The sequence below is a fragment of the Oryzias latipes genome, chromosome 19 (genome assembly GCF_002234675.1).
Source record: "Oryzias latipes chromosome 19, ASM223467v1".
Classification (NCBI taxonomy): Eukaryota; Metazoa; Chordata; class Actinopteri; order Beloniformes; family Adrianichthyidae; genus Oryzias; species Oryzias latipes.
In genome coordinates, this window is record NC_019877.2 from 4911869 (window position 1) to 4927606 (window position 15738).

At 38.5% G+C, this 15738-nt stretch overlaps 2 protein-coding genes across 8 annotated transcripts in view; one reads left to right on the top strand and one right to left on the bottom strand.

Annotated features, from left to right (window-relative positions):
* Nucleotides 1-51: 51 nt before the first annotated feature.
* Nucleotides 52-6506, top strand: LOC101167319 (endoplasmic reticulum protein SC65-like). The gene is made up of 7 exons (XM_004078276.4): nucleotides 52-1706; nucleotides 1784-1933; nucleotides 3690-3861; nucleotides 3931-4059; nucleotides 4138-4283; nucleotides 5650-5733; nucleotides 5924-6506. The coding sequence occupies exons 1-7, from the start codon at nucleotides 1260-1262 to the stop codon at nucleotides 6068-6070; spliced, it is 1275 nt and encodes a 424-aa protein (XP_004078324.1). The 5' UTR covers nucleotides 52-1259; the 3' UTR covers nucleotides 6071-6506.
* Nucleotides 6507-6790: 284 nt separating this feature from the next.
* The window catches only part of LOC101159950 (disintegrin and metalloproteinase domain-containing protein 11), a 33659-nt gene continuing 24711 nt past the window's right edge, over nucleotides 6791-15738 (bottom strand). For 5 of the 7 annotated variants that reach the window (XM_023949610.1, XM_023949609.1, XM_023949612.1 and 2 more), the window contains exons 21-25: nucleotides 15083-15202; nucleotides 14796-14964; nucleotides 14590-14704; nucleotides 11027-11117; nucleotides 6791-9056 (exon numbers count right to left, since the gene is read on the bottom strand). In XM_023949610.1, coding sequence (XP_023805378.1) covers nucleotides 9020-9056; nucleotides 11027-11117; nucleotides 14590-14704; nucleotides 14796-14964; nucleotides 15083-15202 — 532 coding nt within the window. In that variant the 3' untranslated portion in view covers nucleotides 6791-9019. The remainder of the gene's footprint in view (nucleotides 9057-11026; nucleotides 11118-14589; nucleotides 14705-14795; nucleotides 14965-15082; nucleotides 15203-15738) is intronic. The other 2 variants (XM_023949608.1, XM_023949611.1) reach the window with 2 other exon arrangements.

A 15738-nucleotide genomic window follows, 5' to 3' on the forward strand; every position in this document is an offset into this window, starting at 1 on the left:
AGGGGGAGGAGGAGGAGGAGGAGGGGAAGCGTTCCTGTTTTACTTTTGTAAATATGGGTAATAATTGCCCAAATTTGAACTAAAAGCACAACTCTTCCTTATATATGTTTAAATGACAGATTGGAGACAAAGATTCATATTTTTTGTTAATTTGTCCTTAATTCTTCTTAACTTAAAGTTAAAATTTTCCTATATAAACTTCAAATCTTTTTGGTTGTTGATAATTTATCTGTAATTTATTAAGTTTTCAAGATTATAGAGATTTCTCAGTTTAGTTTGTGGACAACTTTTACTTTGAAAGGACATCAGATTATGTTGCCTCCAGCGCGGCTTCGCGCACAGGCACGCGCCTCTCTGGACCGGACTTTTTCCTCCCGAAACTTTATTTAAAAAACTAAATACAATACGATGGGTAAGAGAAAAGAAAACATTATATACTATGCGGCCTGCATATCAGCAGTCAGCTTTGCAGTTCAGAGGTTTGGGTTATCTTGAATATAGAGTTTATGACTTAAAAAAAACCAGCAGTTCGTTTTAAATCCAATTCAACTTTATTTATAAAAAAGCGCGTCACAAACATTGCGCAGCTCGAAGCGCTTTATTATAAGATCAAATGTTCTTGTAGCCTTTATATTTTGCACGTGCTCAATTGTTGTGTAATGTGATTTAAAGTTCAGATGGAAATCTGTGCAAAAACGCGAGATGGTCACAGTGTGCATCTCTGTAGATGTCTATGTATGAAAATGTGCAATTTATAAACAGAAGGACAAGAGGTAAATGTATAAAAATAAAGAGTAAAAGAGCAGTAACAAGTAAAACGTTGAATTTCCAACAAAGGTACAGCGTCTGTGTACTGATGTTAGAGGGCATTCTGTAAAGTGACTGAGGAAAAGTTTTTTCCCCACAAGCAGTCTGGCAGTCATTTTCTTGATGTCTGCCCTCAGTGCAAAAGAAAAGAAAAAAAGTCCTCATTGGTTCTTTGGTGAATTGACTTGGCTCCAGTTACTTTGTTCTTTTCTCAGTGACATTATTTATTAAATGTAGAAAGTCAATAACTGAAAACCTGATCTGTAAACAAATAAATAAACTCATAGTTGAACTGTGAGGTACGCACAAGTCCTCTTTTTTTGATAGGTTTCCTTTACGTTGGGAAACCTGAGCCGTCAGCCTTTCAAAGAACTCCCACAGATTCCTGATTGCTTCAGCAGACCAACCCAAACACAAAGAGCGACAGTACTGGAGCTGAGCCGGACTTTAGCATGAAACCCAACGCATACTTCATGTTACTGCTCTGTGTCACCTTTATTTCTTCATTGGCACAATATGAAAACTACAGCTTCAGACGTTTCCCTGGAGAGGAGCTCATGCCCCTCTCCACTGCTTATGGGAGGGCACTGGACGCCAGCGCTGCAAGGAACTGGACAGAATCCATCCACTACTTGGAGTTAAGTTTGCGTTTGCACAGACTTTTAAAAGACAGCGCCAGACGCTGCACGCAGCTCTGCAGCAGAAGCACAGAGGACCAGCCGTCCTTCAGTGCAGGCTCTGATCTCAGAGCCCACTGGGCCGTCGTGGTTAAAGCTTCCTGTCAGAGGAGGTGCAGGGCGCACTTTCCTGCACTGCAGCTCCCTTCTCCCAGCAGAGAGATCCTGGAGGACTTCAGGAGAAGATCTCCCTACAGATATCTGCACCTCGCCCACGTAGAAGTGAGCCAGACCTGCTTCGAAACATCTAGTAGGGCATAAAATTGTTGTTCAGTGTGACACTAAACTTGTGTGCGCAGATGAAAAACCTCCAGAGGGCTGTCCCCTGTGCCTACACCTTCCTCCAGAGGAACCCTGAAGACCAAGAGATGCTCCAGCGGATGGAAGAATACAAGAACGAGTACGACCTGAACGGCTTTCTTATCGACTACGAAGAGCAATCCTTTGAGGTAAGAAAGCCCTTTACGATGAAAAATGTCTTTTTGTGTTTTTACCATGTTCTTGTGTAATCTTTCTCATGATTGAGGACTGAGAAACTAAGCTTAATGGCATTTGAAACTGATTTAAGTTGTGTGGTAGAAGCTACATAGTGGCTCACAAGCTCCCCGCTCCGCTCCATTCTGAAGCATCCACTTTTAGACGACTCGATCCTTGTATGTCTTTGTTTTCCTCGTCTGAGCTGGTGTTTGGCTCAAAAACTTGATCGAGTGGGCCTTTAATATCATTCTGATATTATTTACAGCTGTAATAGATTACTGCAAAAAGATTACTGCAAAAATAGCAAATGAGGAGAAAAAGAAACAAGCTATGATCATATTTCAAGTTAAAAGAAACATGATTGTATTTATTTAAGTGCAGCCATGATGCTTTTTAGTCTGCATGACTAGATCACCAAAAAATATGCTGTTTAGAATACAAAACTTGAGAAGCAATTTTAGTTTGAATGTTAGCTCAGCCTATTTAAATGATCATAAAAGTACTATAACATATGTATAAGTACTCCTGCTCCTCACCAAAACCTCTTTAGTGCAAACAATGTGTTTATATGTTTGAATGTATCAAACAAAATCCACTTCACTGCTGTTTAGTCTGTAATTTGGTTAATCTGATCTTATTCTAGTAAAACGAGCGTGCTAACACTGCCTTGGTTTATTTAGCTTTTGTTAGGGATAAGATCTTAATGGGGAGGGTGCAAAAAAGAAACAGGAAATAGCCGCCAAAACACCTTCAAGGGCAACATCTGAACTTCCGGATTGAGGCTCATATGAAAAGAAAACTAACTAGTCAGTTCACTAAGGAGCCACTAGGTGTCCAAAAATAGCAACTCCATTCACTTCAATTTAAAACGATCCAACTTTAGAATGGAAATACTTATACGTTGGCTTCAAAAATGTTGCATTTTGGACTAGTGTTCACCTTTTGCTAATTTTTTCAAAGGTAATTTTGCATGCCTTTTATTTTTACAGCGCACTGTGTTCTGATTGGCCGTAGACCAAGGGTGTCCACACTTTCATTCAAGCTTTTTTGGAGACCACAAGCTCAAGAACGACAGACAGACGGACGGACGGACGGACGGACGGACAGACAGACAGACTTAAAAGTTGACTACTTATAAAGTAATTCGAGTCTGAAATACAATGTTTATTTATTCAAAAGTTGACAGTTTATACAGTATTTTGAGTATGTTTATGCACTTAAGAGTACACAGATCTTTGTAACAAGATAGCTTTGTCATGTGAATTAATATTTTTGTAGTAATACATAATTAGAACAGATAAGACTTTTTTTCAGAAAGCAGAAGGCAGCGACGATCGGGTTTCATGTTATGCTGTACACTGTTATTTGGGCGGGGGGACACTTCTAAAGCTCAGGTTGTTTAACCCCTCTGACGGAAAGGGGGCCGACTCATTTTCATTAGACCTGCCTTGTAGAAACAGACATTTAAAATGAGAAACATTTGATTGTATGTTACACAAAGTATTTGCAAAACAGCACAAGAACGTCTCAGAAGAAAATCTGCAGAGTAACCCATGACAATGAGACTAATATATTGCATTTAGTCGACAAAGATGTCCATCTGGAGCCAGAAGGAGCCACTTCTTTCCACCACATGATATTTCACGAAACCTCAACATCAATAAAGTGGCCGATTTTCCTCACAACTGACTTCTTGCAGAAAACTGATTTCCAGCATCTCCTCTTCAGGTCTCCTTTGTTCAAGGGGTGAAGCTGGTCGCCTCAGGGGAATTCAGCAGCGGCGTTGATCACCTGGAGGAAGCTCTGAAGCTCTACCTGGAGGAGTTCAACCTCTGTCAGTCCGACTGTGAGGGCACCTGTCAGCCTTCAACAGCGGCTGACTTCTACACCCTCACAGCAGGTTAGTAATCAGTTTCACAAAGACTCCCACATCCTTTTATGGTGGTCAAACCTTCTCTTTTTGTGGCAGAAGTGTATTTGGAGACACTAAAATGCAAGCTGAGGTGTGAGGAAAACCTGATGCCCAACGTGGGCGGCTACTTCGTCGAGAACTTTGTGGCCACTCTTTACCATTACCTCCAATACGCCTACTACAAATGTAAGAGCACAGCCGAGGATCTGAACCGGCAAACCTTTCCCGCTGCTGAACACGTGTTTTGCTGTGATCTCTGGTCAGTGAATGACGGACGCAGAGCTGTGCCCTGTGCGTACAGCTATTTCCTGTTTAAGCCAGAGGACGACGTCATGAAGCACAACCTGCTTTACTATAAGGCCTACAGCCAGCAGTGGGGCCTGCAGCCGCAGCACTTCACTCCAAGGACGGTGACAGCAACACATTTCTGCAAAACATCCACATTTACCCATTAACTGAAGCTATACTGTGAAAACTTAAAACTAGGAGAATAATGAAGGAACTAAGAAAATATGTGACCCCCTCTGATGAAAATTGTGTTTTTAACATGTTCCTGTTGCATTTTTCTGATGGACAAAAAGAGAATTAAGCTTAAAAGTGTATTTCTGATTTTTTTTTTTGTCAAATCATTGTTAATCAGGAGCAGACCAGAAAATATTATTTGAAAAAGATCTTATCTTTTCTGTCGAAAATACTCTGCTCCGCTCCATTCTGATGCATCCACGTGTTGACGACTAGATCCATGCATGTCTTCGTTTTGGGACTGTAAGCTAGTAACTGGGAACGCTTTTACAATATATGTTAAGATGATAGAAATAGATTTTTAAGAATCTGGATCATAAACACCGGATAAACTATGGAGGAACCAATTTTGAAAAGAATATTTCATCGTGTAGTAAGAAAAAACAAGGAGTCATTTATAATAATAAAGTTTAGTCTAAATGACAAAAGGGGTTTATTCAAATATACACCTTGTGTGTCAGAAGTTTAATAACTCCCTGTTGTAACAGCAAACTATATCCAACACAAAAGGCCTTCAGCTCTGATCTGTTTGCTCAGCTGTTAGACATGACAAGTAAAAAAAAATTAGGATGGTGATGTTTTAGGGCAAAATCAAAAAACTTGTGCAGTTTTCTAGGACATAGTTTCTGCAGAGTGGCAGTAGTTCATAAGAAATTTGCATCTGAGTTGTGGACTGGACCTCTGCCGCGTAGCAACCCCGCCCCCCTTTTCCTCCTCATTGCAGAGAGCCCTCTGTTTACATGCCCACCGACTAGTTTACAGCCCCTCACACCCCCAACCTACCTTTACCGCTACAACAGAAATGGCGAGCAATGTTGGACCTATCCAGCTGTACAGAAAACAAAGACGTACGTGGATCGTCTGCAAGTGGATGCATCAGAATGGAGCAGAGCAGGGAACCTGTGGAGCGCTCAAAGTTTTTTCTACTTCACAAATAAGGTTTTATCTGCTCCTGATCCACAACAATTTGAATAAAGAAATATTCAGAAATGCAATTTTAATCTTAATTTTCTTAATATATGTCCTTCATGATCAGAAAAATACTACAAGAACATGTTAAAAACACCAAAAACATGATTTTCATTTGACTGGGTCTTAGTTTAAAACCGTTTGATGTGGTAACAACTCCGCCACCATCAACCTGATTTTTATGAAGAAGATCCGTTGCAGTTTTACTGAAGCTAAAAGATTAGTTTCCGCTTCTTTCCCTGCCGCTGCAGAATCGCTGCACTCACATGTCTCTGTTTCCACTAGGAGGCTTTCAAACTCTACAACCAGACGGCCGCTCAAACGCAGATGCTGAGGTTTGCAGAGAAGTACATGGAGTTGGACTATGAGGTACAACAAATTGACCTCTACAGTATTTTTTTTGAAAATTTAATGAGGTTTAACATCATTTCAAATTAATTTAAATAAAAACCACAAAGGTTGAATAATTTTAAATATCCTATGATCTATTCAGTTAAAGGTTTGTGCACACTGGTTATCAAACATGCAACATGGACTGAAAGAAGTATTTCCCCCCCAGGATTTGTTTGGGTCAGAAGAAGCTGCTCCTTTGGCTTCTGAATCTCCAGATGTGGAGTTTGAAGGGTTGGGAGACTATGAGGAGTCCATCGTCTCGAGCTGGAGGCAGCCAAAGGGAAAAGGAGATGTGGGAGAGTCAGACATCTGAGATTTATGGGCTGTAGAGACTCTGGGAGCTCAACATATCCAGGGCTGTATCTGGCTTTAAAATACTTCAGCTGTTAGTGATGCTGGTAGTAAGTTGGATTAAGGTTTGTGACTCTGCATTTGAGCTGAGAAAAAATAAAGAGCAGAACTCGACAAACTCAAGACAATAAATCAATATGAAAAGCTCTGATAGGTGTGAGGATAATACAATTACAAGATTATTTCTGTCAGATGGGGGGGGACGCTGTAAATCCTCCCTCAGTTAATTTCTTCACATCAAGCTGCTTACCTATTGCAGATTCAGTCTTCTCAGCCTGATGCAGGTCAACAATTAGATTTCTGGTGTCCTTAGACAGCTCTTTGGTCTTGGCCATAGTGGAGTTTGGAGTACAGGTGCCATTAGTACAGGTAACGAGTGGAGGACAGAGGATCCTATTGTTTGTAGGTAACCAAATACTTTTTTTTTCCTTTTTTTTTACCATGATTAACAAATACATTCTTTAAAAATCTGACAATGTTATTTTCTAGATTTTCTCATGTCTCTCATAGTTGAGGTTTACCTATGATGAAAATTACCGGCCTCTCTCATCTTTTCAAAGGGGGAGAACTTGCACAATTGGTGGCTGACTAAATGCGTTTTTGCCCCACTGTAAGAAAAACAGAAATAAATCTTCAGGATGAAAATCTTTGTTTTGTTACTTCACAGAGACACACAAAGCTGTTGGTGTTCAGATATGTTTTAATATTCAGAGTATTTTTTGCTGAAAGCCAATAGCAAACGTCGCTGTTTCATCATAAACAGAGGCAGCAAACACAACGAGACCTTCAGCTCTGTCCTTCAGTGTTTTTGTTTCCCGTTTGTGTTATTTAAACAGATGTGTAGAAAAGTTTCATACATTAATGCTGCAGTAATTTGCTGTGCAATTATCTTCAGGTGTTAGGTCCATATTAATTATTATTATTATTAGTCAGAGGTTGTTTTATACTTTCACTGGAATATAATCCATGGAATGATAAGTTAAAGATGCACACATGGATCATTGTGTATTTTTGTAAAGGGAAATGACCGTGGCATGTCCAGGGTGAACCCCGCCTTCACCCAACATTAGCTAGGATAGGCTCCAGCAACCCAGTGACCCTAAAATGGAAGTTCTGGATGGAAATGAACATTTTTGTATTTCTTACCTTGAAGTTAAATGCTCTGTGTTTACACTTACATACATTGTCTCAAAGGAGATTAAATAATCCGAGGCCTTATTTTATTTATTTCACAGTTCTTATTCTTTTTCTTGATCTAACTTGGCAAACAGCATATTTGCAGATTTTTAAGAGAGATTCTGTGTTGATAAATACATTTTGGTGGAGAAAGAATCTCCAGATTTGTGCTTTTGTTTCCCAGCAGCACCAGAAGCTAATGTATGGCTGTTACAGTGGAATGTAAGGGTTTACAGAGCAACGGCCGACACTTCAGTGATATTTACACACTGCAAATCCAGTTAATCTGCACCTGTCAAACTACCAGCAATGTCAAATGTTTCTTCTGTAGAGGACATTTCTAAACCTGAATATCTCCCCACCACTGCATGATACTTAACTAACTCATTTTGGTGTCTACAGAGGACAATTGGGTCTTTTTAATGAAACAAAATGTGAGGAGGGTGGGACTCTGGAAATTGTTGTTTTTGGTGGATTTAAAAAAATTTTTGACTGGACAATTGTTTGAATCTGGTAGTAAGGAGGTTTTGGATATAGGAGACATTAAAAAAAACAGAATACGTTTGTGTTCCACTGAAACACTTAAAGGGCTGAAGCTTAACAGTCTAAACGGTAGAAGATTGCAAACTGAAAAAAAACAAAATAGATAAACTATAGAATAAGAACCTGCCAGGTCAAAATGCTGCAGATCAAAATGAGGCAACGGGTCTTCAGGGCTTCCAAAAGGCTCCGGATTTTCCCCCCAGAACTAAACAGGTAAGAAAGTCAGAAGAGGAAACCAGAGAAAAAGTCTGATGGCTCAAATGTGGAAGACGATTGTTGTTGTGTCTCCTTAAAGTGGACTGCAGGGAGTGTGAAAAGGGCAGGACAGCAGAGAGGAACAAGTCAAACTCCAGAAGATCTAGAAACAGAAGAGGAACAGATGAGAAAAAAGAATATGGTGAACTAAAGGCCATGTCACACAGCCACTATGTACGTGTTGCACATATTGCACGGAAAGTTGGTCATGCGTGAGAAAAAGTGAGAAAAGTTGTGGCCTTTACGTGAAATTTTCACAGATGTATCATGAAAGAACCACGTTAAAACCACGGAGGAAGTACAAATAAATGTGGAAAACGTGCAAAATATACGTAGCGGCTGTGCGACACGGCATTAAACAAGTGCAATTGAGTTAAGAGAAAACAAAGAGAAATCCAACAAAGGCTAGAACAGAGTTTAGCTTTGAACGAAAATATCAGAAGTTATTATTTTTGTCTGTGTATGAATGTTTTCTAAATGAACAGATAAAACAAATAAAGCAAAACAATAAGAAACGGAAAAACATCAGAAACTAAACATCAATGATAAAACAAGTAAAATGTATTTTATGTTTACCAACCAAAAATTAACAGAAAGCACATGAATGCTCAAAATACTGCAAAAATAAGCTCCATAACTTTACAAAATCAACACAATTAACCACAAACTTACTGATAGAGCAAACAGTACAAATCTATAATTAACTAATACATTTCTTTTTTTTTTATAATGCTTGTTAAGATTCTGAACTTTTTAATGGATAATATAACAGAAAATCATAAATTATTATCATACATTTTTCTTTAGATTTTACTTCCTGTGTAAACACACATGAAATAAAATAAAGCAGATATTAGACGCTGGATTACAAAACAGATGGCCTTATGTTTAAATGATACACAGTGACGTGAGGCTGATGAAGCTGCTGGAATTAGGACTAAAAGGTGGACTCATACTTTCCTTTCCGGATGTTTCTGGATTGGCAGCAATTTAAAAAGAAAAGAAAAGAGGAAAATAGAGGAAAGCAAAAATGATCAATCCTTATCAATCACCAAAACATACAAAACTTTGAGACACAGCAGTCAACGGACAGACAACTCCTGCATTCAAAAAAGCAGAAGGAAGATCATGAAAAACATGCCGTTTATGTTGTTTTTTTAGCAAAGCAGCTATCAGAGGAGTGGAACTAAAGTTAAATCAGGCTGAAGCTGGCATGCAAAGGAAAAAAGATGCAGCTATTTTCAGAAATGCTCATAAGCTGCATCAACAACTTTACAAATTGTTGTCGTGCAAGTTTGCCTTATAGCTTATTAGGCTCCAAAAAAGAGACAAATAAATGTTTACACTATGCAAATTGACTGATTTTTGTGCTAAAGTTTTGGATTTGACTGACAAAAAAAACAAAAATTTATAAAAATGGTCAAAAGTGGAGGATTAAATATCAAATAATGTAGTAAAAAATAAATAAATAAGTAACAAATGGGGGCACAGATGTTTAGAAAATAAGAATGGGTCTCAATTTTGATCTCTGGAGCATCCAAGATTTTCATATGAAAAACACTGTTCAACACTTCTTATTTATTTTAATTTAAATGTTCATTTTGTTATAATATAGTTATGTGCTCTAATGCAGTGGTCCCCAACCACCGGGCCGCGGACCAGTACCGGGCCGCGGGAAATTTTGGCACCGGGACGCACAGAAAGAAAAAATAATTTCCATTTTATTGTTTTTTTTCGCAAAAACGTTTTATTTTGAAAATTGACCGGATTCTCTCTGTTACATCCGTCACACTTAACGCACGTCAAAGTCGAGACACCAAACATCACGTGATACACCCCGCTAAAATTAAACCCAAACAACCAAAATGAGCAAAAAACAAACTTCTTTATAAAGTTGCTTTGACAAGGGGAAACAGTCCAATGAAGGGACAGAAGAGGAACCTGCACCCGCAAAAAAAGGGAAATCTGCCTTTAACAGGCAGCTGTCTACGTGCCTTGCGTTGCACCTCAAAAAATTGCCAAAGTACTATAATCCTATTTTCTAAAAAGTGAAAATTTTAATTTATACAGAAGTGGTTTTGTGTGTTGTTTTGTACCATGATAAAACTTCCAGAAAGAATCTGCTACAGATATTAGAAGCACCCAAGGATCCTCTAGGGGATTCCCCTTTAATGAAACATTTTTTAAAGGCCTCTAAAATATGAATACTATAACTCTATAGCTTGATAAGGTGAACGGACAAAAAAATTAAAAATTAAAGATCCTGTCTGATTGTTTGCAGCTTACACCACAAAATAAACCTCATGAAAATTCTAAAAATAAAATATGAATTCAAAGATCTACAGCAGAAAATGAGTTAAAAAAAAAACACTCAGAATTATAATTGTCCATTAAATGAATGCTTAATTTTATGTAAAAAAAACAAGATACGGTTATTTGGATGTGAAAAATGGGGGTAAAAACAGATCAAAATGACGCTTTCTATGCATCAGAAAGGCCTGTTTCTCTGCAGATTACACAAAATGTATGGCACGAAAACCAACAAGGAAAAAAAGTCACAAGTCATGCTTCAGTCAGAAAAAAATGCTAAGAAAAAAGCTAAAATTTCCCAAACAGAAAATACTCAGCAGGAGTGAAAGTCTGATAACAATAAAAAGTGAGCTGGTAACCTTTTGACTTTGTGTGTGGAAAGGCAAACCCAAAAGTGTACTTGATTGTGACTTGAGTTGTGTTATATTTAAGCAGTTTATATGAAGAATGTCTAACCAATAGATAAGGAGCTAGCGCTTTAGTGTTCCGGGCACATCCCCGATGACAATCCTTAGCTAGGGAGGGGTTAGTGTGTCTTTTGATCAGCCTCAGGGAAGATCCACAGAGCAAAGCAGGGGAGCATTTGTGCTTACAGTGCATGCACACAAACAAAAACACATCCCAAAGCTCTTACTTAAATCCCCAGCCTGTTCCTCCAAGGATGATTGCTGCCAGTAGAATTGCACCAGCAACCGAGCCTATAATAATATTGGTGCCGCTTGGACCTGTGGGAATGGAGTCAGCCGCAAAGATTAAAATAAAACTTTAGAGTAAAAAAGGCTTTAATAGTAATAATTTGCTTTGTTTCTACTTTGCAGGTTGAAAATAAACATTCAAACTTCCAATTATAGATATTCAAAGCACAGCCAACACTTTTGTGCATTAAAACTCAGTTTATTTCAGTTTTCATTATTTTAAATATATTTTTTCTTTTTAAAGGCTTTTAAAAATCTTGTATTACCAAGACCTTTATAGCTCTCAATGTGAATCCTCTGCTGACAACAGAGCAGATTTTCTTGACAAAATAAAATTTCCTACTCTGTCTGATGAACAGAAAAAAATTCTAAATAATTCAATAAGCAAAGAGGAAGTCTCTGAGGTCATATTTGCTCTGAAAGGAGGCAAAGCTCCAGGACCAGATGGTTTTGGACCTGAATTTTATAAAACATTTTGTAAGATGCTGGTTGGTCCACTAACAGATATGTTTGTAGATTCATTCCAGAAAGGCTTCCTTCCCCCCACATTAAGTCATGCACATGTGTCTGTGATCTTAAAAAAAGACAAACCAGCTGACTTATGTGGGTCTTATCGACCCATCAGCCTTATTTCTGTTGACAGTGAGGTGCTCTCTAAACTTCTTGCTCGTAGGCTGCAGAACTTCCTCCCAACCCTTGTTCACCCAGACCAGTCAGGGTTTGTGCCGGGACGGTTATCCCACAGCAATGTGAGAAGGCTGCTGAATATTATACAGTTCTCCTCTATAAGGAAGCAGGAAGCCCTGGCTGTCTCTCTCGATGCTGAAAAAGCTTTCGATCGGATAGAGTGGGAGTATCTTTTTGACGTTCTCCATAGATTCGGACTTGGGGGTAGCTTTCTTAGATGGATACAAGCCATATACCATTCACCTACAGCCTCTGTGTTGACTAAAGGTCGCTGCTCTGAACCATTTGCATTAGGGAGAGGCGTGCGCCAAGGTTGTCCTCTTAGCCCACTTCTTTTTGCCTTAGCATTGGAGCCACTAGCTGAAACTATACGCATGCAAGCTGAGGTTAAGGGAATATCGCTGGGGAACATGGAGCATAAGATTTCTTTGTATGCTGATGACATCATTCTATTCTTAACATTACCTAAACAATCAATTCCCACTACTCTTAAAGCCTTTAACAAATTTAGTTCTATATCTGGTTACAAAATTAATTTAGCAAAATCAGAAGCTATGCCGTTGGGAGGCCTGACTAAGGCTGACGTTCCCAATGATTTCCCATTCAAATGGACTGTTGGTGGTTTGCTGTATCTTGGCGTGAAAATGTCCCCAGATCTGAACGATATGTTAAAACTGAACTTCTCCCCCATCTGCACACAGATAAAGAAGGATCTACAGCGATGGCATAAACTTCCGCTGTCGATGTTGGGTCGAATTAGTTTAATCAAAATGAATGTTCTGCCACGTCTCTTGTATCCTCTGCAGATGCTCCCCCTATACATATCAAAGAAAACTAACAGAGATCTGGAAAAGGTATTTACCAACTTTATATGGCTCGGGAAGAAGCCAAGACAGAAACTTAAGATTTTGCAGCTGCATCCTGATATGGGTGGTCTCTCAGTACCAAATATAATTTTCTATAACTGGGCCTGCCATGCCCATCATTACTGGCTGTGGCTACATACATATCTGAAGAGGGAGAACTGCATTGACTCGTGGGCATGCTCTCCTCATTCTCCCTGGGGATTGATCACCTGTGACGTGGCCAAAATCCCACTATCTGTTAGAAAAAATCCTATTATTTATAATGGTATTAGAGTTTGGCGTGATGTGTTAAAGCACCTGGGAAAGACAAATGTTAAGTCTTTGCTTTCCCCAATAACTCAAAATCCTGATTTTCCTGCTGGTGTTGGCTCATCTGTATTCTCCTCCTGGCGTAATTTAGGAATTAATGTAATTGGCGATTTAATTAAAGACGACACTGTTATGTCTTTTCAACAATTACAAACCACATTTCATGTTCCTCAAAAACATTTTTTTGCATATCTCCAACTGAGACATTTTATTTCTTCTCATGTTGTTTCCACATCCGCTGTTAATGATGTAGAAAAGTTCTTGGGGGATCGCAAAGACAGGAGGCACCTGATTGGATCATTTTATTCTCTCCTTAACTCTTTAGGCATATGCCTCATTCCAGATATTTCCCGTAAATGGGAAATAGACTTAGACTCTCAATATATAGAAGATGATTGGCAAACAGCACTCCGCTTGATTAAATCTACGTTCACGTGCAACAGACTAAGAGAGACTCAGTATAGAATAATCCACAGACTCCACATAACTCCTGTTATTTTACACAAAATTAATCGTTCTCTGTCTCCTTTGTGCTTGAAATGTAATTTGGAGAGAGGAACATATTTTCACTGTTTTTGGGAATGTAGGAAAATTTCTAGATTCTGGAATCATATTTCATCTGTGATCAGTGAGATCTTTAAATTAAAAATCAAGAAGGATCCAGGTGTCTTCCTGCTGGGCCTTCCCTCGAGGAAATTACAGATTCCTACTGCACATTATAAGCTTCTGGAGAAACTGCTTTTAATCGCTCGGAAATGTATCTTGATACATTGGATAAAGGAGTCCCCTCCCACTGTCACTCTCTGGTACAGAGAGGTGTTCAGTACACTTCCTCATGAGAGGTTACATGCAGTTATGGAAGGAAGGGAGGAGATGTTTCTTACAACATGGTCTCCATTTTTAAACCATCTGCCTGCCGACTTAAAGGGTCTACTTTTACAGGGACAAAACACTAAGCAATCTTCTTTAATGCCTTGTTCATAAACAAACTGGTCAGTGGACTGTAACACCTGTGGAAAAAAAAAGTTCACATCCTTGTATGTATTATAACTGCCTGTATACCTTTTTATTTATTTTTTGTCTTTACTTAGTTTTTATCCTTTTTATAATTATTTTTGTTTTAATTGGGGGGCTGACATATTTTTGATACTTGATGCTTAAACTGTTCAAATGTTTTTGTGTTCAAATTGTTCAAATTTTGAAAACAATTAAAAAAAAAAAAAATCTTGGGAATCAGGAAACATACAATGTATATTAGGGTAGAGAATAAAAAATAATTAATTGAAACATCTAATAATTAGGAAAGCTGTTAAATTTGTACATTTTGCTTAATTATTTACCTTTTCATTTTTTTTTTCAGGTTTTCTTTTTGCAAAATTTTTTGTTTCAGCTTAATGGATTTTTTTAACATAAAAACTTGAAATAAATATTCGACTCTGCTGCAGTTATTGAGTTCAAATTTTTTCCTTTTTTTTTTCATATTTACAAATTTTTCTAAAATCAATAGTAAAAAAAAAAGTAATTGTAAGTTAGTGCTGCATTTTAGAACAAAGTCATCTAAAAACTAAAATGATTCAGGCTACTGAGTTAATGCTGATGTTAAAATATCTTTTTTTTCCTAGACGGGTTCAACACATTACCTTTGTGCTTCTCGGTCTGGTCATCCGGCGTCGGGGTGGGGATTGGGTGGAACACACTACAGTCCGTCCCAGTGTAATCTGGATCACAAATACACTTCACCTCATTGCTGCAAGTCTGCCAGACAGAGTGGAGAAGTGTGTGTGTGTGTGTAAGGATGACACAGAATGAGGGAGTGTGGGGGCCACACAGGTGAAGGTGGACTCACGCCGTGGTGGGAGCAGACGTGGGAGGAGGAAGAACCTGGGCACGTGCTGAGGTTGAAGGTGGTGATGGGGAGGCAGCGCCGCTCCAAACACATCATACTGGGTCCACATGGGGTCCCGTCCTCCACGTAACCCAGATCAGAACCGTCGTCCAGGACTGCGTGACCCCCCCTGCAAGTCAAATAGTCAGAAAAACAAAATGCAGTGTTACTAAACCCAATTTTACTCATTTATTTGCTACAAAATATGCAACAAAACTCTGCAGACTGTCAGGATTTTGCTCTTGGACCTGCAGTCCATGTATCTGTTCTGATGGTGGACAGTCAGACTGGTCAGCCTCCCCTGCAGTTCTCCAAACCTCGGCTGGGCCGTCAGATTCGTGCAAAGCAACAAGCCACACAGAACATCCCTGAAAACAACCAAAAATGCAACACATCAAAAGGCTTCTTATGTCCTTTTTTGTGCTACAGTTTACCATGACAAAAATAATCAGAAGACACACAAGCAACCAAAAATGTCATCTGTATTAATTATCTTCCTGTCTCTCCATGTGTGCATTTTTTGTAATAGTTGTGGCACAAAAAGTTTAAAGTTGCAGCTGTTTTATCTCAAAAGTTGCGACAGTTTTCTATAATCACTTTGAGCAAAGAGCTGTAGGGTGATTTTTAAAGCTGTTGTTTTTCCCTCCAGTTTATTCAAAAGCAATTTAATGTAATCTCACAAAATAATTAAATAAATAAAAACTGCAAGATTCCTTTTTCAAATAGTGATTTATTTTAGAAATATATATATATATTTTGCCTTTGCAATAGCAACTGTAAATTTTTAAACAATTGCATATCGAGGAGTCAAATTATTGTGTTCATCAGGAAAATATTAATTAAAGACACATTAGCACGTTATTTTTTTTGGTGACCTTTAAATGCTGACAGTGTTGTCACTCTA

Coding starts and splice junctions, on each gene's coding strand:
- LOC101167319 (XM_004078276.4), top strand. CDS start 1,260: ATGAAACCCAACGCATACTTCATGTTACTGCTCTGTGTCACCTTTATT. Junction 1,934..3,689: donor ACGAAGAGCAATCCTTTGAG/GTAAGAAAGCCC, acceptor TCTCCTCTTCAG/GTCTCCTTTGTTCAAGGGGT. Junction 4,060..4,137: donor CCAATACGCCTACTACAAAT/GTAAGAGCACAG, acceptor ATCTCTGGTCAG/TGAATGACGGACGCAGAGCT.